General features: G+C 48.0%; 1 protein-coding gene and 1 long non-coding RNA gene across 5 annotated transcripts in view; one reads left to right on the forward strand and one right to left on the reverse strand.

Annotated features, from left to right (window-relative positions):
• Nucleotides 1–27,383, reverse strand: part of NLRP1 (NLR family pyrin domain containing 1) — a 259,485-nt gene that overhangs the window by 20,629 nt on the left and 211,473 nt on the right. The window contains exons 6-12 of one of the 2 annotated variants that reach the window (XM_063717976.1): nt 25,502–27,206; nt 20,565–20,735; nt 8,657–8,827; nt 6,232–6,402; nt 3,653–3,742; nt 689–780; nt 93–185 (exon numbers count right to left, since the gene is read on the reverse strand). In XM_063717976.1, coding sequence (XP_063574046.1) covers nt 93–185; nt 689–780; nt 3,653–3,742; nt 6,232–6,402; nt 8,657–8,827; nt 20,565–20,735; nt 25,502–27,206 — 2,493 coding nt within the window. The remainder of the gene's footprint in view (nt 1–92; nt 186–688; nt 781–3,652; nt 3,743–6,231; nt 6,403–8,656; nt 8,828–20,564; nt 20,736–25,501; nt 27,207–27,383) is intronic. The other variant, XM_063717977.1, reaches the window with a different exon arrangement.
• LOC129051192 (uncharacterized) lies at nt 3,675–26,526 on the forward strand. Of its 3 annotated transcripts, none has more exons than XR_008515261.2 (8): nt 3,675–3,850; nt 4,358–4,607; nt 6,950–7,004; nt 10,896–10,932; nt 13,833–13,876; nt 21,155–21,300; nt 21,685–21,812; nt 26,390–26,526. It is a non-coding gene; the product is annotated as an uncharacterized LOC129051192 (long non-coding RNA). The 3 variants fall into 3 exon arrangements; XR_010137915.1 differs by having other exon boundaries at nt 21,180–21,300; XR_008515262.2 differs by lacking the exons at nt 3,675–3,850; nt 4,358–4,607 and adding an exon at nt 6,020–6,108.

Here is a 27,383-nt window from a genome sequence, read left to right on the forward strand (position 1 = left end):
AGAAGTGCCACTTTCCCCACCATGCCCAGGTGGGCAGGCTGAGAGAGAACATGGTTCAAAAGATGAAAGGGGCCAGGCACCGTGGCTCTTGCCTGTAATCCCAGCACTTTGGGAGGCCTTGGCAGGAGGATTGCTCCAGTCCAGGCGTTTGAGATCAGCCTGAGCAATGTGGGAAGGCTCCGTCTCTACAGAAAAAAGAAAAATATCAGCCAGGCATGGTGGTGAGCGTCTGCAGTCCCAGTTCTGCTTAGGAGGCTGAGGTGGGAGGATTGTTTGAGCTCAGGAGGTTGAGGCTGCAGTGAGCCGTGAACATGCCACTGTACTCCAGCCTGAGCACTAGAGTGAGACCCTGTTTTTTTTTTTTTTTTTTAGATGGCAGGGCAAAGATGGAGATGTGATTCCCAGGCCTTAGCAGCCAAGAATGGGAGGCTGGACCCCAGTTCAGGGTTTGATACATCCTATAGACATTCTGGGGAAGGGAAGCACCAGCCGGTGGGTCTAGGAGAGAGGGAAACGGAAATCCAGCCAGTTCCTAGGAGTGGGAGCTCTCTCGTGGGGGTAGCACCCTCTTGGGTAGGAAACCTGCCCTGTCCCACATCAGGGGCAGAGGGATGGAGGGAATGATGTCCCACAGCTGACCTCCCCCAACCCCTGTCATGATGCTCCCAGCCTTGCCCCTTCAAACTACCTGATCTGAGTCTCTGCCGCTTGAGTGAGGATGTGCTATTACTCGTCTCTCCTGTATCCAGGCCCTCAATAGGGGTCATCACACTTGGTTTCCTGGACAAAGAATTGTTCATTCTGCCTAAGATCTTGGAGGAAGCAAGGGCTGTCCACATGACATTCCCACTAAAAATTCAACTACTCCTCGGGTCGGGTGCAGTGGCTCATGTCTGTAATCCTAGCACTTTGGGAGGCCGGGATGGGTGGATAGCTTGAGTTCAGGAGTTCGAGACCAGCTTGGGTAACATAGTGAGACCTCCCCACCTAATCTCTGCCAAAAGTACAAAATTAGCTGGGCATGGTGGCATGCACCTGTATCCCAGCTACTTGGAAGGCTGAAGTGGGAGGATCACTTGAGCCTAGGAGGCAGAGGTTGCAGTGAGCTGAGATTGTACCACTGCACTCCAGTCTGGGTGACAGAGCCAGACCCTGTCTCAAACAAAACAAAACAAAACAAAACAAAACAAAACAAAACAAAACAAAACAAAAAAACTCCATCCGAATTTGAACTCAATCCTGTGGTTCTTCTGGGGTCCCTGTCTCTGTGAGCAGCCTCCATCCACCCATGCATCCAGGCTAGAGCTGGGGTGTCATCCCAACTTCTTCCTCGCCCACTCTAAGAGCTGATCACCTTGACAACACCTCTCAAATAGCTCTTCTTTCTATTGTCTTCTCTCCACCTCCATAACCTCCACCTGAGTCCCAGGCCCTGGCCTCTGTGGCCCGCACCACTGCAGCATCCTCTGAAAGGTCTCCCTGCTTCTGCTTGGGTCCCTCTGCCGCCCATTTTCTACACAGCAGCCAATCTTAAAATAGGAACCTGACCCATCACTTGGCTGCTGCAACCCTGTAATGTCTCTTCATTGCTTCTGGGGGAAAATGGAAAGTTTTTAACATAGTCCAAAAGGGCTTGCCAGGGCCTCTGTCACCCTCCAATGTCACCTGGGCCACTTTTTCCTGGCTCACTGACCTCTAGTCCATTGGTTCTCAAACTCTGTGTGCTTAACAATCATCTGGAAGGCTTGTTAAGACACAGATACGGCCGGGCGCGGTGGCTCACGCCTGTAATCCCAGCACTTTGGGAGGCTGAGGCGGGCAGATCACCAGGTCAGGAGTTCGAGACCAGCCTGGGCAACATGGTAAAACCCTGTCTCTACTAAAAATACAAAAATTAGCCGGGTGTGGTGGCATGCGCCTGTAGTCCCAGCTACTCTGGAGGCTGAGGCATAAGAACGGTTTGAACCTGGGAGGCAGAGGTTGCAGTGAGCCGAGATCATGCCATTGCACTCCAGCCTGGGTGACAGAGCGAGACTGTCTCAAAAAAAAAAAAAAAAAAGATTCCTGGGCCCCACCCCAGAGATTCTGATTCAGTGGGTCTGGAGTGGGGCCTGAGAATTTGCAGTTCTATCGAGCTCCCAGTGAGGGTGATGCTCATGCTGCTGGTCCACGGACCACAGTTTGAGTAGCTGCTCCTGACGCCTGGCCTCCCATTCCTCCAGGAGGCTAAACTCTTTTTCTCTCTCAGAGCCTCTACTTCTGCCTGGACTCCACTCCTTCTTGGGCCCAGCCAACCTGTCCTGTCTTTCAGACCTCAGCCCAGACCCTCTTGACCAGGTCAAATAGGCCCATAGGTGCACTCACGCTGACCCCAGGTGCATTTGCGCAGACACTCATGGGATAACCCGTGCCTGTCTCCCTGCTGGACTAAGCTCCTGGAGGTTGGGCTGTGTCTTTCGTGTTCACTGCTGTGTCCTCAGATCCCAAAACAGTGCCCGACACATAGTGGGTCTGCAGGGAATGTTTGTTCAATGAATAAATGGCTCCTCTTAAGCCTAGGAGCTCTTTTCCTTCCATTTCAGGTGAGCCACAGCAGCCAGGAACCTAGGGACAGATGTGCTTCATGGTCAGGTGGAAATGCAGCCAACTGGGAGAATGCAGGAGCTGCAGCAGATTCCTCGGGGAAGGGAAGATGGGCTTTCCTGGCCCCGGGGCTTGCCCCTCAAGTCAGGGGTGTGTGTGGTGGTGGTGGTGAGGGTGGTGGGTGACGGTGATGGCGAGGGTGGTCTTTTTCCCAGGGCACAGGCACTCTCTCTCTGTCTTTATCTCCCTCTTGTGATCATCGCTTTCATTGTTCCAAACCTTCTCTGTTCTTCATGGAAGGATTCCTGGACTAGAGGCCATTTGGTATCATGCTGTGCTGGGTCCAGGGGATTCGCTGGCTCACCCACCCACTGACTTTTTCTTGTTCTTTTTTTTCTTTTTGAGATGTTGTCTTGCTCTGTCACCCAGGCTGGAGTGCAATGGTGCGATCTTGGCTCACTGCAACCTCTGTCTCCTGGGTTCAAGTGATTCTCCAGCCTCAGCCTCCCAAGTAGCTGGGATTGCAGGCGCGTGTCACCACACCCAGCTAATTTTTGTATTTTTAGTAGAGACAGGGTTTCACCATGTTGGTAGGCTGGTCTTGATTTCCTAACCTCATAATCCACCTGCCTCGGCCTCCCAAAGTGCTGGGATTACAGGCGTAAGCCACCATGCCCGGCTTTTTTTTGAGATGCATTCTTGCTCTGTCACCCAGACTGGAGTGCAGTGGCGTGATCTTGGCTCGCTGCAGCCTCCACCTCCCGGGTTCAAGTTATTCTCATGCCTCAGCCTCTTGAGTAGCTGGGACCACAGGCACCCGCCACCATGCCTGGCTAATTTTTTAGCCCACTTACTTTTTCATGTTTTCCTCTCCTTGTTTGTCTAACGTAAGAGTTGAAGCAGGGGGGGATTTGACTCTATTTGCACTGACAAGCGCACCTCACTCTGGCTGCTGCGGTGTCTGGGTTTCTCCCTGGCTGTGTTTGTCTCTCACCCCACGGCTCTTTCCCTGTCTCCTGCTCAGCCCTGGGCCTGGGTCAGCCAGAGGGAGTTCTGGGTCCCCCCTTACCGTCTGCTGAAGATGAGCAGCTGAGGCTTCTCCTGCTCCAGGGCCCTCAGCTCCTGCCTCATCTCATCGCTCAGAGTCGTCTGGTCCAGCCTGAAAGCACAAAGGGAGCCGGGTCCTCCTGGGATCCCCCATGTGGTCCCCAGGTCCCCAGGGTCCAGAATCCCGGGACCTGCCACCTTCTGAAGCAGCGGCCACAGGGTGGGTTCCCTGGGAGCCGGGCTCTGAGGAGGAGGGTACAGTGAGGAGATTCATTAGGGTGTGTTCTTGGGTCAACACTAGGGCAAGGGAAGGGAGGGAATCGGGGAGACGTGGGCTGTGAGGCAGTCTCCATGGAGGCCTCAGCCGACTCTGGGAGATGATCCTTTAGAGCTGTTTAAAGGAGTTGGGTTGAGGGGCTGGGCCTTTCTACCCCAACATTGGCCAGTCATCGGATGTGGGCCTCCCCAGGAAGGAGATGTGGCCTTGGGTGAGGTGGTTCTCACTGGCAGAGGCTGTCTCTGCAGCCGGCTGCCAGGCATTTCCCCATGGCCTGAAAATGACCACCTCAGGCCTGGGTCCTGGGATTTTCTTCCCAGTGGTCGGAAGTTTTGCTGGGAAGAGACAGTCCTGGTTCCATCCTCCCAGGCCTTGTGGTCTGGGGTTTCTGCCAGATGTGAGATGCTGATTGTCTTCTCTGGGTCTCTGTGTCCTCCATCTACCACATAGGATGAATCAATCCTGCCCTGCCTGTTCTGAGGCCCAGACAAGGAGGAGGTGAAAAGACCGTCTTCTGCGAAGGGCTCTGCATTCATTCCCCTACTGCTGTTAGAGCTGTTCTGCCCCTGGGAAGGAGCGCAGCCCTTGAAGTAGAAGGTTATTCTTCTCAACTAAGTCCCGGCTCCAGGAGGGAAGGAGGTGGAAACCTACTCGGGACTCTAGAGAGCAAACCCCCTCGGAAGCAGCCCAGGTTTGACAGGTAAATGTTGAGCTGGGGCCTGAAGTCACATCTGCCTGCCATGGCCAAGCTCTAGGGAAAGGCTCTTCAGCATAAGGGAGGTAGTGATAGCCAAAAATACTCAGTGGGGAGCAGCAGACTGGGGTGCAAAGTTGCTGCCCCCTTGGGATGGAGTTCCCATGGTTGTAGATAGCCAGTGTCAGCTACAGGAGAACCCAAATGTGGACTATTTATTTCTGTTATTCTGCCTTGACCACTTCTTTAGGTTTGGGAGGCCTGGCTGAGGAAAGCCCGAGGCCCAGGCTTCCCGGACCCCCTCTGAGAAGGCTCTGGATGTGGAGGTTTGGAGCCCCTGTCTGCTCCCTGAGACGTGGCAGGGCCCCTGGCAGGAGCCGTAGGCAAGTGTCAAGACAGAAGCCACTTATGGGCTTGCTCCCAGGGAGGTGGAGGGGAGCGGAAGTGGCCCAGAGATAGTGTGGGGGTGGCTCCTCGGGGAAGGGCAAGAATCTCTGGGGCCTACGGGATGGGAAATGAGGGCTGGGGGCTCACTGCACTCCAGCCGCTCAGGGTCTTTCAGCTCTCCGGGGCTCAAGTGCCTCTTTGTTCCGGGCCTTTCCCCACACCATCCCTTGGCCTGGAATACTCTCCCCAACTTGGCCTGGGTACCTATTCCTCCTTCAGACTTCAGCCTGACGTTGCTGTCTCAGGGAAGTCCTCCCTGGCCCTTCGATCAAATCCCATCCTCCCCCAATATTACATTCTCATAATACCCTGTACTTCCCTTTCATAGCACTCCACAGAGCTCATAAATATAGACCTGTGCATTTATAGGTGACCAATGTCCATCTCTTCCCCACTAGAGTGGAAGCTTCAGGAGGGCAGGGCCCATGTCTGTTTGCTCACTGTTGTACCCCAGCGCCTGGTCTGATGCTTACACATGGGAGGCACTCAGTAAATGAATGAATGAGTAAATGAATGAATGAAGCGCTGCCCTGGAGTGAGGGGAAACTGAGAGTCCCCTAGAGCATGCAGCCTCAGTAATAGTTACCATTTGATCATGCCCGACTCTCTTCCCAGCACTGTCCCTGTTTTTATTTTATTTGTTTAATTAATTAATTAATTAATTTTTGAGACTGAGTCTCACTCTGTCGCCCAGGATGGAGTGCAGTGCTGTGATCTAAGCTCACTGCAACCTTCGCCTCCCAGGTTCAAGTGATTCTCCCCCCAGGTAGCTGGGATTACAGGTGAACACCACCACACCCAACTAATTTTTATATTTTTAGTAGAGATGGGGTTTCACCATGTTGGCCAGGCTGGTCTCAAACTCCTGACCATAAGTGATCCACCCGCCTCGGCCTCCCAAAGTGCTGGGATTACAGGCGTGAGCCACCACGCCCTGACTGTCCTTGTTTTTATATACATTTTATTTCATTACAATCCATGAAGTTGGTATGATACTCCCATTCCACAGACGAGGAAACAGAGTCCCAGAGAATTCGGCGACTTGTCCAAGTCACACAGTGTAAGTGGTACAGCTGGTAAGAAACTTGGGTTGACTATGCATTTATCAGTCCTTTTTCCATCCCCTGTCCGATACCCCCCCAACCCTCTTCCTTCTGCCCAGAAGGGACTCACAGGGCCTTACCCCAGGCGTATGAGTTTGCAGGCAGGATGCCTGAGCCCCTCACAGAGCAGTCGCACGCCAGCGTCATCCAGGTTGTTCTGCTGCAAGTCTAGCTCCTTCAGGATGGGGCTGGCACTAAGCACAGAGGCCAGGTCCTGGCAGCAGTCAGACGTGACGCCACAGCTGACCAGCCTGCAGGAAAGATACACACCAGCCCAGGTCATTGTCCTGAGGGCTCGCTCTTCAGGGTAACTAGGGTCTGAACTTCCTTCCTAGCATCTGTGGCCTTTTGAGGGTCTGGGATGACATGCAGAGAAGATACAAACTTTCCTGGCTTGCAGTAACCTGAGAGACTTTCACTTTCCTCTTGCAGCCACGGAACCCCCTCAGGATGCTGGCACCCACCCTTTCTCAATCCTGTGTGATTCACATTGATCCAGTCCCCTCACTCTGTCCACATTGATGAGTAACTTACTCAATGTCCCACTTGTACACCTGGGTCTAACTGTTTTCTCTTTCCTTTTTCTTTTGAGACGAGTTCTCGCTCTGTGTCCCAGGCCTCCCAAAGTGCTGGGATTACAGGGGTGAGCCACCGTGCCCGGCCAGTAGGGCCTTTTTAGAGGGCAAAATTAGCAACATACCCTTTTCCCAGCAGTTCTATTTTTCGGAAGTTAAGCTACAGATAATATGCTGGGTCTCAGGACGCATTGGGGGATGTTAACTGCTGCCCTGTTTACAGCAAACACTGGAGACAATCTGGCTGCTCATAACAGGCGATGGATAAAAACATGATGGTAAGTCCATGTAGTGAAATTCCATGCTGTGATTAAAAAGAATGACGTGACTTTGTACGTACTGATGTGGGACCATCTCCAAGATATATTTTAACGGATAAAGCAAAGTGCAGGGCAGAGTTTGTGCTGTGGTACCATTTATGCCAGAAAAGGGCTATGTACCTGCTGTATGTTGTATATATGTAGGCTCTCTCTGGGGGATCCCCTGTCTGGGGATCCTCTGCTCTTGGGGTCTCAGCCCTGCTTCTTGAACTGTTGGCTCTCCCAGCTGGGTCTGCTCAGACCCAGCTGCAGTCCAAGCTTGTAAATGTCACAAAGCATTATAGGGCCTTCGCTAAGAGAGGGGACTGGGAAAATGGAAAACCAGGCTTTGAGGTCAGACCTGGCTTCAAATCCTGGTGCAGCTACTTCCTGGCTATGTGGCCTTGGGAAAATAATGAATCTCTGCGAGACCCAATCTTGTCTTCTGTAGATGTAGCGAGGATTAAATCTGACAAGTGTTACCGACTTCCTAGCCGACCAGGGATTGCCGACCCCTGATATTAGGAGGGGATCCTCGTTGTCTCCCCTTCCCATCAACTCTGATCAGGATTACTGAATGGGGAAGCAGGCAATAGCCTTGGGAAGGGGAGAGGTTTGGCCTTGGGAAGAAGGAAGGGATGTGTGATGTGTGAACAAGGATCTCGCAAGGTGTAAACGAGGATATTTCAGGGCTTGGGCAGAAACAAAAGAAGACCCTGAAGGCAGCCCCCTGAGCGGGTGCACAGAGGGGTGTGTATAACTTTGTGCATCAAGGGAGGAGGCCCAGCAGGACCAGGGAGAGGGAACTATGCACTCTTGTTTCTTTTCTTTTTTGAGAAGGAGTCTCGCTCTGTTGCCCAGGCTGGAGTGTAATGATGTGATTTCAGCTCACTGCCACGCCCACCTTCTGTGTTCAAGCAATTCTCCTGCCTCAGGCTCCCTGAGTAGCTGGGATTACAGGTGCCCACCATCATGCCTGGCTACTTTTTGTAGTTTTAGTAGAGACAAGGTTTCACCATGTTGGCCAGGCTGGTCTCGAACTCCTGACCTCAAGTGATCTGCCTGCCTCGACCTCCCAAAGTGCTGGGATGACAGGCGTGAGCCAGGGCGCCTGCACTTGTTTCTACATGGTGGTGGCGGGGGGATGGCTCTGTCCCCTCGGATGAGATAGAAAATCGAATTAAGTGGACACCAGTGATTTCAGCTCTCCATGGCAGAACCCCATGCCAAGTAAGAGGACCTGTTACTAGGCAGATCACAGCTGGTGGGAACAGGAGAAGAATAGAAAAACACTGCTGCAATCCTCATAGCTCTATGAAGTGGGCACTATTATCATCATCCTCTGTGGCAGTCTGTGAAAATGGCCACAAATTCTGCCCCCTGTCCCCACCTTGCATTCATGTCCCTTGACTCGACTTGGCTTCTCTTGCTGTATTTGGAGCCTGGAGGCCCCCTCCCTCTGTCCAAGGGTGGATGAGCTTCCTCCTGAGCCTCTACTGCCTGGCTGAGATCCTGCAGGCTCCTCCCACTCCCACAAAGCAGGTCTCACCTTCTCTCTGCTGTTACCCTCCGCCTGCCTCATGGTGGCAGGCAGTTCCCTCCACCTCCTCCTGCCCACCAAGAACAATTACTGCAGTCGCTGTAGCTTGCAGCTCGGCTGTCTCAGTCTCTGGCAAAGGTGTTTGGCTCCAGCATCTGTGAGCACATTGAAGCTCAGGTCCAGCTTGGTCAGGGTCCAGTTGGCTCTCAGCCCAGAAGCAAGGTCCTTGCAGTCCTCAGCTATGAGGCCACAGCCAGCCAACCTGTGGAAGACACACACCCACAGTCTTGAGGTTACTCACCTGTTGATTCAACAAACACCCATAAGCAGCCATTAATCACCTACTATGCACCAGGCCTGTGGGCCAGGCAGAGGTCTAGAAAACCCTCCCAGGCCCCAGAAATGCACATGGTTCTTGGGGATAGACATAGAAACACATAATAGTTAGTTTTTTGATCCTTTTTGATTAAAACCCTCCAATGTTTTCCCACATTACTCAGAATACAATTCACGGTCCTTTTCCTGGTCTACAGGGCCCTGGGGACTTGGATCTTCAACATCTCTGTCCTCATCTCTAATCTCTTTTAGGTCCATCCTCACTGCCCTTCTCTCTCTTCCTTCCACACCCCAGGCACAGTTCCACCTAAGGCCTCTGCACCTGCTGTTTCTGCTGCTTCTTCTGCCTGGAACAATCTTCTGGTGCTGACACCTCATGGTTTGCTCCTCCACTTGCATCAGATCTTTGCTCAGAAGGAAGTTGCTTTGGTGACATCTTGCCTCGTCTCTCCGCTTAAAATTGCACACCCACCCCCAGACTCCCTGCTCCTTTCTGCTTTACTTTTCTCTATAGCTCATGTCACTCACAATATATTTTACTTACTTATCTGGCTTCTTGTCCTCCCTCCCAACTAGAATGTAAGCTCCTTGAGGAAGGAATTTTGCCCATTTCCCTCCCTCCCTCCCTCTCCTTCCTTCCTTCCTTCGTCTTTCTCCTTCCTTCCTCCCTCCCTCCCTCTCCTTCCTTCCTTCCTTCGTCTTTCTCCTTCCTTCCTCCTTCCCTCCCTCCTTTCTTTCTCTCTCCTTCCTTCCTCCCTCCCTCCCTTCCTTCCTTCTTTCTGTGAGATGGAGTCTCGCTCTTTCACCTAGGCTGGAGTGCAGTGGCGTGATCTTGGCTTACTGCAACCTCCGCGCCCTGGGTTCAAGTGATTCTCCTGCCTCAGCCTCCTGAGTAGCTGGGATTACAGGCGCCTGCCACCATGCCTGGCTAATTTTTGTATTTTTAGTAGAGACAGGGTTTCACCATGTTGGCCAGGCTGGTCTTGAACTCCTGACCTCAGGTGATCCACCCACCTCAGCCTCCCAAAGTGTTAGGATTACAGGCATGAGCCACCGTGCCCAGCCCCATTTTCATTACTAGTCATATCCCTGTGCCCAGAGCAGGGTCTAGCATACAGTAGGTGCTTAGTAAGTATGTAGTAAATAAATGAATGAAATAGCCTCAAAAGAGGGGCAAGTCAGGTGCAGCTGAAGGCAGAGGAATGAGTGATTGCCAAGGCAGGGAGGAAACGGTGAAACTTAAATGAGTGGTTCACTGAGGTGAGGGTGGAGGCAGGGGCACGCGTGGCTGGTAGGGCAGATGTGAAATCACAGCACGCGGTTAGTATAGTGATGTTGGCATAAAGGCTACCCAGGTAGAGAGAAAGTCTGAGGGTAAAGCTAGAAAATATCAAGATAGTAGTAGGTCTTGGATGTCATTATAAGATGTTTAGACCTATTTCCCTGTGGCAGTGATGAGCCCATCAAAGTTCCTGAGGACAGCAGTGATGTGGTCTCTGCATTGCTTTAGAAAGATCCCTGAGGGAGGTTGTAGTGAGCTGAGATCATGCCACTGCACTCCAGCCTGGGTGACAGAGCGGGACTCCGTCTCAAAAAAAAAAAAAAAAAAAAAAAGCAAGATCCCTGAGGGAGTGGAGGTGGCTGGGTGGGGAAAGGCAGGAGGCAAGGGGTCTGTGGGGGAAGATGAGCAACTGTCAGAGCAGTGACTTCGGGAGATGTTTGGAGCAGACCCTGTGGCACTCAGTGGAGTCCAGGGAGGCCTCTAGGTTGGATTCAGAGTAGAAACTGCTGTCACTTACTGAGAAAGTAGATGTGAGAAGAGTGTCAGTTTCACTGGTGTACAACCAGGGTGGTTGCACAGGACCCCGTGCTCAGAAGGACCTGGAACTGGCAGGGGTGTGAGAAGGACCCTTCTAGATTGGGGGGTATTAAATGCTCTGTGGTGGCCATCTTGAATTTCTTAATAATTTTGTCTTTAAATTTGTGTTTTGTAGGTGAAGTCTGATGGGACCATGGAGCCTCAGCTCATAGGTGATGCCATCTCCTGCCACCTCCCTCCCTTCCTCTAGGGGAAATAGTTCTTGTTCATCCTGTATTTGAGTGTTGTGGGGCCCCCACTCAACCTCAGCCCAGTGATTATTGCCACCCTTTATCTCTGGTGGGGGTCTGGATCAGGCATGGGTAGGTTGGGGTGGGGCATCTTGGGGTAGGGCAGCTGGCAGCCTTTCTCGATGTGGGCTGGCAGCATCATGGCACATTTGGTGATTTGGCGGGGGCAAATCTACCCCACCACTGATCTAGATACCTAATGCATCCTGGCAATACCCTGGAGGGTCTCCCATCTGCTTTAGGCTGGGGTGTGGCCCATGGGAAGGAGAGATGTCTGGCTTGACATTTTACCCACTCTGGGGCATGGTGCCTGGGTCTGGTGACTTGTGGGAGAGGCACCCTGCATCTAGTGGGCCATGTGCACATGCTGAGCTGTGGAGAGGCCTCCGAGCACCTTTGAGGGTCTGGACAAACACTGCTAGTGTCCCAGTGCCCAAGGGAATGCATTGTTAAATAGCAAATAAAATACACTGTGATAGGTTGAGAGAGAAACTATGGAAGAAAGAAAAAGCTCTGTATCGTAGTATCTTTAACAGCACTTTCATCCTGACTTTTGAGCTAGGACACTGCATTTTCATTTTGTATTGGGTCCTGAAAATGATGCAGTTGGTTCTGAGAGGAGGAACAGTTTGTTTTTAGTTAGGGAGGAGAGTCTAGGTAAGAATATGCTGAATTTCAGGAGCCTCTGGGACATCTCAGAGGAGGGTGTTGGGTTTGGGTCTGGAGCTGCAGACGCAGGGTTGGCAGGCACTGCGGGAGCGGCCATCTGATATGATTATGGGAGCGGCTGTGTGTGAGAAGGAAGGAGGCTGAAGGTGGGGCCTGGTTATCCTTCTCCTGGTTGGACTCAAATACCACTCTCTCCATCCCCTCCAAAAATCTCTGTCTTTCCTTGCTCTCATAAGCCTACTTTTCCCCTTTGTTTTTCTCTGGCTTCCTTCTGGACTTTCCTATCCAGCCAGGAATTTAAGGTCAGCTGTATTAAACACACATCCTGGCAAGGTGTGGTGACTCCTGCCTGTAATCTCCACACTTTTCGAGGCCAAGGTGGGAGGATGGCTTGTGTCCAGGAGTTTGAGGCTGCATTGAGTCATGATCACACCACTGCACTCCAGCTTGGGTGACAGAGTGAAACCCCAATTCCCCCTGTCTCTCTTACACATAGACACACAGACACACACACACACAGACGCATACAGACACACACACACACAGACACACGCACACACAGACACAAACACAGATACACACACTTTGACACACACAGACACACAGACACACATACAGACACACACACAGACACAGACACACACACACACACAGACACACATACACACACACAGACACAGACACAGACACACACAGACACACAGACACACACAGACACACACACACAGACACACACAGACACAGAGACACATACACACAGACACACACATGACATGACTCAGTATGTGGCATTGTAGAGCACTTCGCATTTTAGAGTGCACCAGGCCCTTGGTAATGTCTCCCTGGACAATCACTGTCTTCCTTCTCTGCTTCCAACCCTGAGCTGTAGAGTGTGGCCCAAGAAAGTCCAGATGCAGCTGACAGATGTGGCTCTGTGCTCACTGCCTGTGGTTGGCATCTCACAGCTGAGGGCCTCCTTCCCAGATGGCTGTCTCCTGCCAGCCCACTCTCTCCCTGGGTGGTCGGTTCTAGCCACCTGGCTTATCTGATTTCCTGCTTGTTGACAAGCTCATTTTCACTGGGCATGTTCCTGCCCCCCAGGACTCATCTCAGTATAAACAAATGTGCCTCTCTTGGGGCTTTACTCATTTTTAAACAACTTACCATTACAAGCTGTGCTGTGTGGACTTCCCTCCCCCAATCCTACCCACTCCCAAGCCCCAGTGAAGACACTTGGTATTGGACCTCTGTGGGGAGGCTGAGGCCATCTGACCCCGGGCAGCAGTGACCCCAGTGGGCAGGTGAAGGGCACAGGCTTTGGGGCTAGACAGAGATGGGTTCAAATCTTGCCTCTGTCAGTTACAAGTTGAAGACTATGGCAGATGTCTTTACCAAGTTTCAGTTCACTCATCAATATCATGGATCTGCCATGTCTATTGTACCAGGTGTCTGCAAAGATCCAAGGAGATCATGTATGCCATGTTCTTAGGGAAGCCCCTAGCAGAAGGTTAGTGCTTAAAGGATGCTGCTGCTGTGGAAACCAAAACCCTCAATGTCCCTCCACCTCTCCGTCCTCAGCTGCCTGTGTCATCACACAGTCCTTTCTCTTCTGTCCCAGAGGAGGCCAAGGGTCCACCCTCACGTGTCTTCGATTCCACACCCTCTGTCTGGTCTGTCCCCTGACCTTGCTCTTTCCGGCATTCCTTTTTTGAGCTCTCCAACCCCACTCCCACCAATTTCTCCTTTGTCTGCGTAATGTGCTCCATTTTACAGGCCATTAGTGAAAAAACTCCAGAATTCTTGACACCAACTTATTCAATGTATTTCAAGATAAATCCAAAAGTAAAATAAGCCAGACATAGAAAGAAAAACACTACATGGTCTCACTTGTGGGTGAAATATTAAAAAAGCAAAATACATACAAAGAAAGAATAAATGGTGGTTACCAGGGGCGAGGAGGGGGAGGAAATGAGATGTAGGTAAATAAAAAAAGAGAAATGCAATAGTTAGGACTTTGCTTGTGGGTCTTGGGTAGTCTGGCATCCAAGTGTGTGAAAGGCTGTGCGCTCTTCCATATGGAGACGTTTTTATTGTGGGAAATATTCACATTTGCCTGATCCAGATTTTCTTTCTTTTTATGGTGCTACCCACAGTGAGCCAGAATTAATCAGGCCCCGGCTTACCTGATACAGAGGAGGTAGGTGTTGGTGCTGGGTCATGCCCTCACTGAGTTGTGTCCAGCTCTCCCACTGCTAACTATGTGAATTTAGCAAGTCGTTAATTTCTCTGAGCCTCTTAGGACAACTTAGGCACTAAGTACATAGCATACATGATCCTAAGTACATAGCATACATGACCCTAAGTACATAGCATACATGTCCTAAGTACATAGCATACATGACCCTAAGTACATAGCATACATGATCCTAAGTACATAGCATACATGACCCTAAGTACATAGCATACATGTCCTAAGTACATAGCATACATGACCCTAAGTACATAGCATACATGATCCTAAGTACATAGCATACATGATCCTAAGTACATAGCATACATGACCCTAAGTACATAGCATACATGACCCTAAGTACATAGCATACATGACCCTAAGTACATAGCATACATGACCCTAAGTACATAGCATACATGTCCTAAGTACATAGCATACATGACCCTAAGTACATAGCATACATGACCCTAAGTACATAGCATACATGACCCTAAGTACATAGCATACATGACCCTAAGTACATAGCATACATGACCCTAAGTACATAGCATACATGTCCTAAGTACATAGCATACATGATCTCCTTTGACTTTGCAGCCACCTTGTGCAACAGACATGGTGAATCCATGTTATTAATGAGTAAACTGAAACTTGCTAAAGAAACCTACCCATAGTTTTCAATCTGTAACCGTTAGAGGCAAGATTTGAACCTGTGTGTGTCTGGCTCCGGGGAATGTCTTTCCCCAGCCCATTTCTTTATATATGGAAAATGGAGATAATTGTCCCTGCTCTGCCATTTTTGCAGGGTATTTTTTGGAAGGCCCAAGGAATTAACAGATATGGAGGTGTTTGCGTTTGAGATAGTGAAATTTTATGCCAATGTAAAAAGAGTACATTGAAGATTGGTGTCTTCCTACTGGGGTGTGAAGTTTGAGGTAGAACCAGGATTCCTTAGTCCTACTCAAAAGCGTTTTTACTGGACTCTGGTGGTTCTCCTTGGATAGGTCTTAGGAGTGGGTAGAGCAGCCTCATAAGGATACAGAAAGTCGCAACACGAAGCTGGGCTTGCCTCCTTACTCTCCCTGCTCAACTTCTCCCACTGTAACTCCTTTCAATGAACAATCTCTTGATTGCTTTCCTTTCTTGCAATCTCCTTTCTCTCAATCTCTTATCACTTTCTTTTCTTCAATTTCCTTGGAATGTAGCTTAGATTCCATGATCCTTCATTGGCAGTATCCTGAATTTCTTACCCTCTGACCTTCCATCACATTCCTCTGGCTAACTCTGAATTCTGCTGTCTTTCCACTCTCCACCCAAACTCCCACCTGTGCAACAGGGTAGGTGGCTGCCATCTTAAATCATGACCATGGCCCTCACATGGGCCACAGCAATGCCTGACAGGCAGAGATCTCACACTCTACTATGGCCATTTGAAGATCTTGCCTTTTCCAAACATCCAACACCTCAACCCTCACACTCACTCCTAGCAGACAACTCAATTCGTATTTCTCAGAGGAAAATGAAGCCATCAGATGGGAACCTCTCAGCTTCTCAGAGTGAAACCTATGTTCCTACTTCTCTCTTCCCTGTCCTCATCTCCCCTCCTATTACAGTAAAGGAGACATTTCCTCCCTCTTCCAAGGCCAATCTTTCTCCTCCCTCCTCCCTCTGAGGATAGAGAGCCATCAATGACTCCTTCTCCTTCTTGTGTCTTTTATCACTCCTCCTCCGCTGATTCTCAAACTGAGATCTTTTCCTTCTTAAACGCAAGTAAGCAGATGGACAGACACACACATTTACTCAGCCCACCATCCCCTCTGCTTTAGTGCTTTCCTCCTTTTCACTATCAAAGTCTTTGAAGAAAGTATATTTGTGGTCTCATTTTTTACCTCTTTCTACCTCTTTAATACACGCCAGTCTGCATTCTGGCCTCTTCATGCCACGTAAGCTACTTCTGCTGAGGTTATTCATGACTTTCCTATCACTAATCCAATGGACAAATTTCAGTCCTTATCTTACTTGACCTCCCAGCAGCAGTAGTCCCTGCTGACCTCCTTGAGACCCTCTGCTCTGTTGGGTTCCATGACACCTCTCTCTCCTGGTGTCCCTTTCATCTATGTGGCCCCTCCTTCTCAGGCTTGTTTCTTGGCTCTTCTTTGGCCATTAAATACTGGGGTGGGGTGTTCCCCAGGCTTGACATGCAATCTTATTTTTGCCCGTGAATTTTAGAATCAGCTTGTCCATTTCTGCAAAAATGGCAGCTGGGATTCTGCTAGGATTGTGTTGAATCTATAGATCAGTTTGGGGGGTACTGTCATTTTAATAATATCAAGTCTTCCAATCTATGAACACAGGACATCTTTTCATTTGTTTAGGTCTTACATAATTTCTTTCAACTATTTTTTGTAGTTCCCTGTATACAAGTTTTCTTTTGTTAAATTTATTGTTTTCCTAATTTAATTTTTGGATTGTTCATTGCTAGTGTATAGCAGTACAACTAATTTTTGTATATTGATCTTGTTTCCTGAAACCTTGCTGAAATCTTTAGTTTTTTTTTTTTTTTTTTTTTTCTTTTTCAACAGGGTCTCCCTTTGTCACCCAGGTTGGAGTGCAGTGGCACAATCTCAGGTCACTGCTACCTCTGCCTACCAGGCTGAAGCGATTCTCCCACCTCAGCCTCCTGAGTAGCCGGGACTGTGGGCGTGTGCCACCACGCCCGGCTAATATTTTGTAGTTTTGGTAGAGACACGGTTTTGCCATGTTGCCCAGGCTGGTCTTGAACTCTGGAACTCAAGCGATCCACCCACCTCAGCCTCCCAAAGTCTTGGGATTACAGGGCATGAGCCACCATGCCTGGCCCTAATTTTAATATTTGTAGGTTCCTTAGGATTTTCTACATACAATGTCATGTCACCTGCAAATGATAGTTTAATTACTTTCTTTTCAATCTGGAAGCTGTTAATTTCATTTTCTTGCCTAATTGCTCTGGATGGAACCTTGAGTACAATGTTGAATAGAAACGGCAAGAACAGACATCTTTGTCTTATTCCTAATCTTAGGGGGAAAGCACTCAGTCATCCACCATTAAGTATAATGTTAGCTGTGGGTTTTTCACTGGTAACAACTTTTTATCAGGTTGATAAGTTCCCTTTTATTTCTAGTTTGTTGAGTGTTTTCAATGTGAAAAGGTGTTGAGGGGTTGTCAAATGCTTTTTTGTGTCTTTGAGATAATCATTGGTTTGTGTTCTTTATTCTATTAACATCTTGCATTACATTGATCAATTTTCCTAGGTTAAACCCAATTTGCATTCTTGGGATAAATCCCATTTGGTCATGGTCTACAATCCTTTTTATATGTTGCCAGTATTTTGTTATGTAATTTTGCATATATATTCATAAAGGATGTTGGCCTGTAGATTTTTTTTTCTCTTGTGATGCTTTTGGTTATCTTAGTCTAATTTTGGTATCAGGGTAATATTGGTCTCATAGAACAAATTGGCACGTGTTCTCTTTTCTGCTATTTTTGGAAGAGTTTGAAAAGATAAGTGTTAATTCTTCTTTAAATATTTGGTAGAATTCACTAGTAAAGCCATCTGGGCCTGGGCTTTGTTTCATAGAAAGTTTTTAACTTACCGATTCAATATCTGTATTTGTTATAAGTCTGTTAAGATTTTGTATTTATTCTTAAGTCAGTTTAGGTATTCATATCTTTCCGGAAGTTGGCCCATTTCATCTGGGTTATCTAATTTGTTGGCTTACAATATTTCATAACATTCACTTATAATCCTTTTATTTCTGTAAGTTCAATTGTGATATCCCATCTTTTATTTCTGATTTTAGTAATCTGAATCTTCTTACATTTTAGTTAGTCTAGCTAAAAGGTGTCAAATTTTGTTGGTATTTTTAAAGAACTAACTTTTAGTTTCATTGGTTTTCTGTATTGTTTTCTATTCTCTGTTTCATTTATCTCTACTCTAGTCTTTATTATTTCTTTGCCCCTGCTTGCTTTTGGTTTTGTTTGCTTTTTAAACAAATTTCTTTACTGACATGAAAGACCTAAGGAAAACAAATTCTTAAAGTGTAAGTTTAGGTTACTGATTTGAGATTTCTCTGCTTCTTCTTTTTTTTCTTCTTCAATAGACTTTATTTTTTAGAGTAGTTTTAGGTTCACAGTAAAATTGAGCAAAAAGTACAGCGAGTTCCCATATACTCCCTGTCCCCGCATCCCGCATACAATCTTTCCCACTACTGACATGCTGTACCACACTAGTACATTGTGGTGACATTTGTTACAATTGATAAACTGACATGGACACATCATCACCCAAAATCCATAGTTTACATTAGGGGTCACTCTTAGTGGTGTACATTCTATGGATTTTGATTGCTGTAAAATAATACATATGAACGATTATAGTATATAGAATAGTTTCACTGCCCTAAAACTCTTCTGTGCTCTATTAATTCCTCCCTTCCCCCAAGCCCTGGAAACCACTAATCTTTTTACTATCTTACTATCTCTTTGTTTTTGCCTCTTCCAGAATGTCATATAGTTGGAATCATACAGCATGTAGCCTTTTTAGATTGGCTTCTTCTAGTAACATGCATTTAAAGTTTCTCCATATCTTTTTGTAGCTTGATAGCTTATTTCTTTTTAGCACTGAATAATAGTCCATTGTCTGTTTGTACCACAATTTATGAGTCCATTCACTTTCTGAAGGGCAGCTTGCTTCCAAGTTTTGGCAATGATGAACAAAGCTGCCATAAGCATTCATGTGCAGGTTTTTGTGTGGACAGAGGTATTCAACTCATTTTGGTAAATATCAAGGAATGCGATTGCTGGATCCTATGGTAAAAGCATATTTTGTTTTGTAGAAAACTGCTAGACTGTATTCCAAAGGAGCTGTCTCATTTTGAATTCCCACCAACAATGAATGAGAGTTCCTGTTTTTCCACATCCTCGCCAGCATTTGGTGTTGTCAGTGTTTTGGATTTTGGCCATTCTGTTAAGTGTGTAGTGGTATCTTTTCTTTTTTTCATTAATTAAAAAAATTTTGAGTAATTTTTTTAGAGATAAGGTCTGTCTCTGTTACCCAGCTTGAAGTGCAGTGGCATAATCACAGCTCACTGCAGTGTTGAACTCCTGGGCTCAAGTGAGCCTCCCGTCTCAGCCTCCTAAGTAGTTATGACAACAGGCACACATCATCATTCCCAACTAATTTTTTATTTTATGTTTTTGTAGAGACAGAGTCTCTCTCTATGTTGCCCAGGCTGGTCTCAAACTCCTGGCCTAAGGCAATCGTCCTGCCTTGGCCTTCCAAAGCTTTGGGATTACAGGCATGGGCCATCATGTCTGGCTCTATCTTTCCTTTTTTTTAAAAATTTTAAATAGAGGCATTTATAACTATAAACTTCCCTTTAAGCACTGCATTAGCTGCATCCAATACATTTTGGCATGTTGTGATTTTGTTTTCATCCCTCTCAAAGTGTTTTCTAATTTCCTTTGTGATTTCTTCTTTGACCCTTGGTTATTTAGGAGTGTGTTTTTAAATTTCAGTGTATTTATGAACTCCTCAACTTTCTGTTGTTGATTTCAAATTTCATTTTATCACGGTCAGAAAATATACTTTGTATGATTTCAGTCCTTGCAGATTTGTTGAGATTTGTTTTATGGGGCAATCTTATCTTTGGATAGAGCTTTATTTGATACCTATTTGGCAGGTCCAGTTGGATACCTTGAAAGGATCTTGAAACCAGCAAGCACGAGATCACACTCATGACACTCCACCCCCCAATCGCTTTTCTTTTAGTATTCCCCATCTTAATGAAGACGCCACTATCCCATGAGTTGCTTTGGTCAGAAACCTAAAATCATCCTTGATATCTTCCTCTTCCTTTTTTTCCTAAATTCAATCCATTACTGAGCCCAGTTGATTTTACTTTTATAGTTCTCTTACATCTAGCCACTTTGTTCCATATCCATTGCCAATACCATAGTCCAAGCTATGACTGTCTGTTACATTTAAAAGTACTATAATTTTCCTTAGTCCAAACTATTACCATCTTTGCAGGGACTACTGCAATTTTCTTACTAATTGGTTTCCCAGCCTCTACTTTTGCACTCTTCCAATCCATTTTTCATGTTGCAGCCAGTTTCTATTTTGAAAATGTACTGATCTTGTCAACCTTCTGCTTAAAATTCCACACCATCAGAAAAAGATCCAAATCCAACATGGCGCACAAGCCTTGCATAGTCTGGTTCCTGCTGGTATCTGTAGCCTTATCTCATCCCTTTGCTATCTGCCCTCCAACCACACTGGCCTGCTTTCAATTTCTTGACTGCCTCCTCCTGCCTTCTGCACAGAGCCTTTGTACATGCTATTCTCTTTTCCTGGAACTTTTTCCTTCCTGCTTCACTTAGTTAAATCCTCTGTATTCTTCGGACCTCCCTCAAACCTCACTTCATGAAGGAATGTTTTTTTTTTATGAACAAAAAACCCTCTCTGTGTTTGTTTACTAAAGTCACCCCGGCCAGAGAGGGCCTTGATGAATATTTGATATATACAAAGACAAATCCCTCAGCCCAGACTCAGCTTCTGCTTTGGATCTCTTCCCCATCCCTGCTTCAGAACAGAATCCAGGCCAGACTCACCGCAGGGTCTCCAGGAGGCAGCGAGGGCATCTCAGGGTCTTACAAAGACTCTTCACTGCAGAGCGGCTCAGCGAGTTTCCACTTAGGTCCAGCTCCTTCAGGTTTCTGGTGACCTTGAGGACGGAGAAGAGAATCTGCCAATAGGCGTCTGTGACTGGGGCCCACCTGAACCTGACGGGGAGAGAGAAGGACAGGGGAGATGTGATGTGTCTGGCAGGAGTTTGAGGTGCCCAGCCCTGCACAACACAGTTGGGCTTTGTTCCCCTGAGCACCAGGCCACAGTGGGTAGTGCCATCTCCAGTACTGACCAGCCTCCCTGCCTGTCTGTCTCTGTCACCCAGGGCTAGGTCCCTCTCCTCCATGTGGCTCCTCATTCTACAGCCCTTACCATAGCACACTGAAGTGTTCATCCCATGTGTCTGTTTCTGCCTCAGTCTGGGAGTTCCTTGAGGGCAGGGACAGACATTTGTCTTTTTTTTTTCTTTTAATCTGCACTGCTCAGCATAGGGCCTGGCCTCTGTGCTGGGCACTGCAGATAAGAAAAAAAATTTTACCTAAAAAAATTGACAGGCTTCCTCCCTTTGATGCAGACACACCTGTGTTCCTTTGGCACAGACATTCTGGAGTCCCAGTGCCCAGGAAAGAAGACGGGAGGCAGGAGCAGAGCCTGGGACAGATGGCCTGAGGATGATGTTGTGATGGAAGACTGTATATGATCATATGCACTGCTGTCCAGGTTGGCTCACATGGGACCCTATCCCCTTCCCAAGATAACAAGAGGGTCTGCAGGAGAGAGATGGCTGTGGGGAGTGCCCTAGGAGAGAATATTTGCAGCCTGAGGGGAGGGGATGATGGGCTTTGTCTGAGGGTGTTAGACTCCGACTCATGGGATTTCCACCCATTTAATCTGTTTTCACACACTACTTTAGTGACCTCATCTACCTCCAAGGCTTCAACTACTCAAAGCTCTATTCCAAGTTTCAGACTGAGTTTTCTATTTTCTGGTCGGATATCCCCACCTCGACATCCCAGTAATTCTTTGATCTAATTTGTCCCAACAAGTCCCCAACCTTAATTTATCTCAACAAGTCCCCAACCTTAATTCATCTTTCTCCCTAAGTCTGCAGAGCCACGTGGGGGCAAGAAGCAGAGGCAAGGAGCTGCCTGCATGTGGGCTCTGCTTCTCTGTCCCTCACTCCATCTCCTCCGCTGCAAAAAGAGGACAGCAATAGCACCTGCTGCAGAGGGGTATGTGAGAATTAAAAGCTACTACAGAGTATCCCAAAAGTCCTAGAGCAGTTTTAAGTTTTAATAACTGTGGAAGTATGAGTACTACAAACATATAAAAAAAGCCAGCTGAGTGCAGTGCTCTTGCCTGTAATCCCAGTACTTGAGGAGGTAGAGGCAGAAGGATCGATTGAGCCCAGGAGTTTAAGACCAGCCTGGGCAACATAGTAAGATCCTGTTTCTACAAAAAATAAAAAAAATTAGGCAACGTGGTGGTGTGCACCTGTAGTCCCAGCTACTCAGGAGGCTGAGGCAGGAGAATGGCTTGAACCTGGGAGGCCAAGGTTGCAGTGAGGTATGGTCATGCCACTGCACTATTCCTGGGAGACATAGTGAGATCCCATCTCACAAACACACACACACACACACACACACACACAGACACACACACATGAGAAAAAGCCATAAATGAAAGCTTATTTGAATTTCTTTTACATTTACTTAGTTTTGTGAAACTTGAAAAGTACATTTTAAATTTTTTATTTCCATTGGCATTTGCCATCCTTAATCAAGGTGACTGAAAAAAAACTAAAAATTTATACTTGAAAATGCACAATGCTTAATCACATGCCAAATACCTGGAAGCTCCCATCTTGCCATCTTCATTTCTTTAATATCTCTGGTTGGTTCTCCTCTTCCTTCACACAGCCCTTGGCCAACCTCCACCCTTTCTTCCTGAACTTTGTTTTTTTATAGTAGCCTCCTTATTCTTCTCTCTGCCTTGCCTAGCCGATTCAGTTCCTTGAAAATTTCTCCTCCCACTTGCGGCTGAAGCCTCTGACTTTCCTATGGCGTTCTCTTAAGGCTCCACTTGCTCCCGCCCATCCCAATGGCCTGGTGTTCTTGGTTCCCTTTGCCTATCCCAGCCCCCATCCCCCGGCCAGCCACCATCTGGCCTCTGCCTCTAGCTGCCTCTAGCTGCTCCCATCTGTCCACTGCTTTGAAGATTTCCCATCTGTCCACTGCTACTTGCAGTACCTGTATCCAGGTCCTTTAAAGCCTATCTCACATTTATAACTATGGACAACTAGAAACAGCTTAAAATGGCCAAGAACAGGAGAATGGTCAAATCAGCCATGGCACTTTCCCCATGGAATAGCATGTGGTCATTCAAAATGGTGTTGTATCAGACTACTTAAAAATATATAAAGGGCTGGCATGGTGGCTCACCTGTGATCCCAGCACTTTGGGAGGCTGAGGCAGGAGGATCATATGAGGTCAGGAGTTCAAGACCAACCTGACCAACATGGTGAAACCCCGTTTCTACTAAAAAGACAAAAAAATTAGCTGGGTGTGGTGGTGCGTGCCTGTAATCCCAGCTACTCTGGAGGCTGAGGCATGAGAATTGCTTGAACCCGGGAGGCAGAGGTTGCAGTGAGCAGAGATCGTGCCACCACACGCCAGCCTGGTGACAGAGTGAGACTCTGTTTGTCTCTGTCTCTCTCTCTCTCTCCACACACACACACACACACACACACACACGTATATGAAGGGCTGGGCATGGTGGCTCACGTCTATGATCCCAGCACTTTGGGAGGTCAAGGTGAGCAGATTGCTTGAGCCCAGGAGTTTGAGACCAGCTTGGTCAACATAGTGAAATCGCATCTCTACACAAAAATATACAAAAATTATCGCTGCATGTTGGGATGCTCCTATAGTCTCAGCTCCTAGGGGGGCTGAGGTAAGAGGATCCCTTAAACTCGAGTGGTCCAGGCTGCAGTGAGCTGTGATTGCACCACTGCACTCCAGCCTAGGGGACAGAGCGAGACTCTGTCTCAGACAACAACAAACCAAAAAAATACCCCACACCCACTCACAAGAAGATCGCCTTGATATATAAAGAAAATAAAATTGACTATAAAATAAAATGTACAATATGGTTCGATTTCACCATACACATGTGCACAGAAAAAAGACTGGGGTTCTTACAATTGACACTATTTTTTTTTTTTTTTTTTTTGGAGACTGAGTTTTGTTCTTTTTCCTAGGCTGGAGTGAAGTGGCACAATCTCAGCTCACTGCAACCTCTGCCCTTGACCTGTCAAGTGATTCTCCTGCCTCAGCCTCCTGAGCAGCTGGGATTACAGGCGCCTGACACCATTCTTGGCTAATTTATGTATTTTTAGTAGAGACGGGGTTTCAACACGTTGGCCAGGCTGGTCTCGAACTCCTGAGCTCAGGTGATCCACCTGCCTCGGCCTCCCAAAGTGCTGGGATTACAGGTGTGAGCCACCATACCCAGCCAATTTTTAATGATGGTCATTCCAGAATGATGGAATTCTTGTTGATACTACTTTTCATCTTTTTGCTTATCTACATATCTTTTTTTGTTTGTTTTTTGAGACAGAGTCTGGCTCTGTTGCCCAGGTTGGAGTTCAGTATCGCGATCTTGGCTCATTGCAAACTCCGTCTCCCAGATTCAAGTGATTCTCATGCCTCAGTCTCCCTAATAGCTGGGATTACAGGCGTGTGCCACCATGCCCAGATAATTTTTGTATTTTTTAGGAGAGATGGGGTTTTGCCAAGTTGGCCAGGCTGGTCTCGAACTCCTGGCCTCAAGTGATCCTCCTGCTTCAGCCTCCCAAAGTGCTGGAATTACAGGTGTGAGCCACTTCACCCAGCCTATATATCTTTTTTTTCCTATAATGAACATGAATTTTATGTGAGAAAAAGTTTTAAAAATATAAATATGAAGACCCACATCAAACATTTCTTCCTCTGAGAATCTTTATTATCCACTCGTGTGATCACTCCCTTCCTTGGGCCACCACAGCACCTTGTCCATACCTCTACTGTTGTAGGCATCACACTCTGTTGTCATTAAATGAATGTTTGCCTTCTCCCCTATTTTTTGAGCTCCTTAAGGCAGGTATTGTGCTTTTTAATCTGTGATCTGTAGGGCCTGGCATAGAATCAGTGCTTAATAAATACTTATGGAATGAATCATCTAAAGCAGGACATAGACATACCAATATCATGTGATCGATACCGCGACAGAGGTTGGGGAACCGGGATGGGGAAGTTCTCAGTGCTGCTGGGCTGGAGAATGGTTAGAGGAAGCTATTCTTGCACAGCCAGAGAGTGGGTTTCAGGTTGAGTGCCTGGGGCAACGGTGGCACCACAGTCACAAATAATTATGAAGTCAGTTGTGCAGGGAAAAATAGGAAACTCTTTTTGAGAGCTGATGGGGAAGATCTCAGGGCCAATGTTGTTGTCATTGAAAGGGTTCCTGAAGCAGCTGGAGGAGCAATTTCTCCGAGAGAATGCATGCCCAGAGAGAGGAGCAGGGGTACAGGGGCTGCCTGATCCTTGGGGAGTGTGGGGGTAGCTAAGGTCAGCAGGAAGGTGGGAACACGTCCAGGAGAGAAGGTGGACGGTCATTCTAAGGGTAGGAGGAGAGGTGGCAGACATGGCGGGCCCAGTGGCCTCTCCAGAAGCAAGCAGGGCCGGCCCCACAGCCAGGCACTGCAGAGGAGCTTAGGTAGACAGAGCATGGTGGTCAGATTGGGCAGTTAGAAGTCACTGGCGATCCTGATCCTTTAGCCACCCCCGCCCCCGGCCAGGCTCAGTGAGCATGCCTCCGGTGCTCAGGTCACTCGGGCTTATGGACCGACAGAGGAGCTGCAGACATGGGTGGTTTGGGTACTCACAGGACTACCATGGTGGGGCTCCATGTTGATCTGTGCTGCCTGCCCTCAATCAGTTGAAGCTTCTTCACGTGGCGGCTGAATTTAATGCAGAAAGTGGACACTAGGAGCTCCATGTCTGTTTCTACACACATGCCCATTTCTTCGAAATGGGCCATCACTCGTGTCAGGAACGTTTTGTTCCGAGTCTCGTACAAGCAGTGGAGGGACTCCAGAGAGTGTGGCTGCAGCAGCAGCTGCAGGGACGGGACCCACCGCATCAGGTTCCTCCCCTGAGACAGCTGGCAGTGAAAGATGTTCTCCATCTCTCTCTCCCCCTCATCACTTAACAGGCCCAATAGGAAACGTGTGGTTGATGCCCCAAACAGGCCATGTGTTCCATATGCTTCTAGCAACTTTTCCAAATCTATGATGCAATTAGAATGTTTACCTTTCCCCTTCTTATTCTCCAAGGCATAGGACATTGCTGCAAAGAACTCCTGGAAACAGAGGTGAATGAAGCTGTAGCTCAGAGGGATGGGGTGCTCTTGAAGAATACCCATCTTCAAGAGGGTGGAGATGACGGCCCCATCTAACCCATGCTTCCTGAGGTCATCTGGACTGAAAAGGGTCTTTTTTTGCCAGATGCCCTCAGCAGCCAGAGAGCAGAGGTCTCTGAGTTGGGGTCCCAATGGCTGAGCTTGGAGAGCCTGGGAAAGGTAATGCAGACAGAGGGTTGTGGTGGTCTTGGAAGTCAGTGTGAGTTTTTCCTTCCGCTTCATCTGCTGCATCAGGCAAGCGCAGGCCAGCCAGGACACCCAGGGCACGAGACACAGGGCCCAGAGCTCTTTGTTTGATTTGACCAACCTAAAGGCTCTAATTGCTTGCCTTTCATCTGTGAAATATTTGTAGAAATATTCCTTCCTGCTGGACTCAGAGAACCCCAGGACCTCTACCCAACGTGCCTGCTCTAAAGAAGGAATGAGGTTCTGCAGAGCTGTGGTCCGAGCCGTGATCAGGAAGGATGCCTCGGGAAGTATGGTTTTCCCCAGCAAACTGCCCAGCAGTGCATCCGCCTGCTGCGGCTGGCTCCAGTGCAGACAGAGCTCGGAACTCGGCTCCTGCAAGACCCATCCTGGCTCATCTACACCATCGAGGATGAAGAGCAGCCGCTCTGGCATAGACAGGATCTGTCTAATGGGAGCCTGAGTGACTGTCCAGTCTTTTCCGATGAGCTCAGCGAGACTCACCACCTTGGACTGGGCCAGCTCTCTGCAGCTGAAGTAGAAGACATGCTGGAAGCGTTCCCCATACAGCTGGCCTCTCCCCCAGGCTTCCTTCACCTGCCTGGCCAGTGTTGACTTCCCAATTCCAGCAGCCCCCTGCAGTATGACTATGCGAGGTTCTTGGGTATCCAGGCCTGGGCCAAATAAGTCTCTGATCTCAATTAAATGTCCTCGATTCTCCTCCACATAATGAGGCCAGCTTCCCTTGAACAGGGGCACTTGGCTTCTGGGGTGAGGTCTTTGTAGGAGTAGCAGCTGTGTGAATTTTTGGTTCAAATCCTCATTTTTCCAGGGCCATGTGGAACAGAGGCTCTCTCTCACAGAAGGCTCCCATGGGTGGCGGTGGGGCTGTAGGCTGGTGTGCGCCTGTGGGGGCGTTCCTACCGCTGCTGCCCATGGGGGCCTGCCTTTCTCTGATTTCTCTCTCTCTCTTTCTCTGATTTCTAAGTAAGGGAGGGAAAGAAGGAACATAAAGATAGAGAATAGAAGAATTAATTAATTAATTAAACAACTGTTTTAGGCACCTACTCCAAGCCACATACTGCGCTGGCTGTAGACACTGGTATGTTCTCACCATGCGGCGGAAGGACCAGTGCTTTGGGGTAGAAGATCCCAGTTCA

This window comes from Pongo abelii, chromosome 19 (genome assembly GCF_028885655.2).
Source record: "Pongo abelii isolate AG06213 chromosome 19, NHGRI_mPonAbe1-v2.0_pri, whole genome shotgun sequence".
Taxonomy (NCBI): domain Eukaryota; kingdom Metazoa; phylum Chordata; class Mammalia; order Primates; family Hominidae; genus Pongo; species Pongo abelii.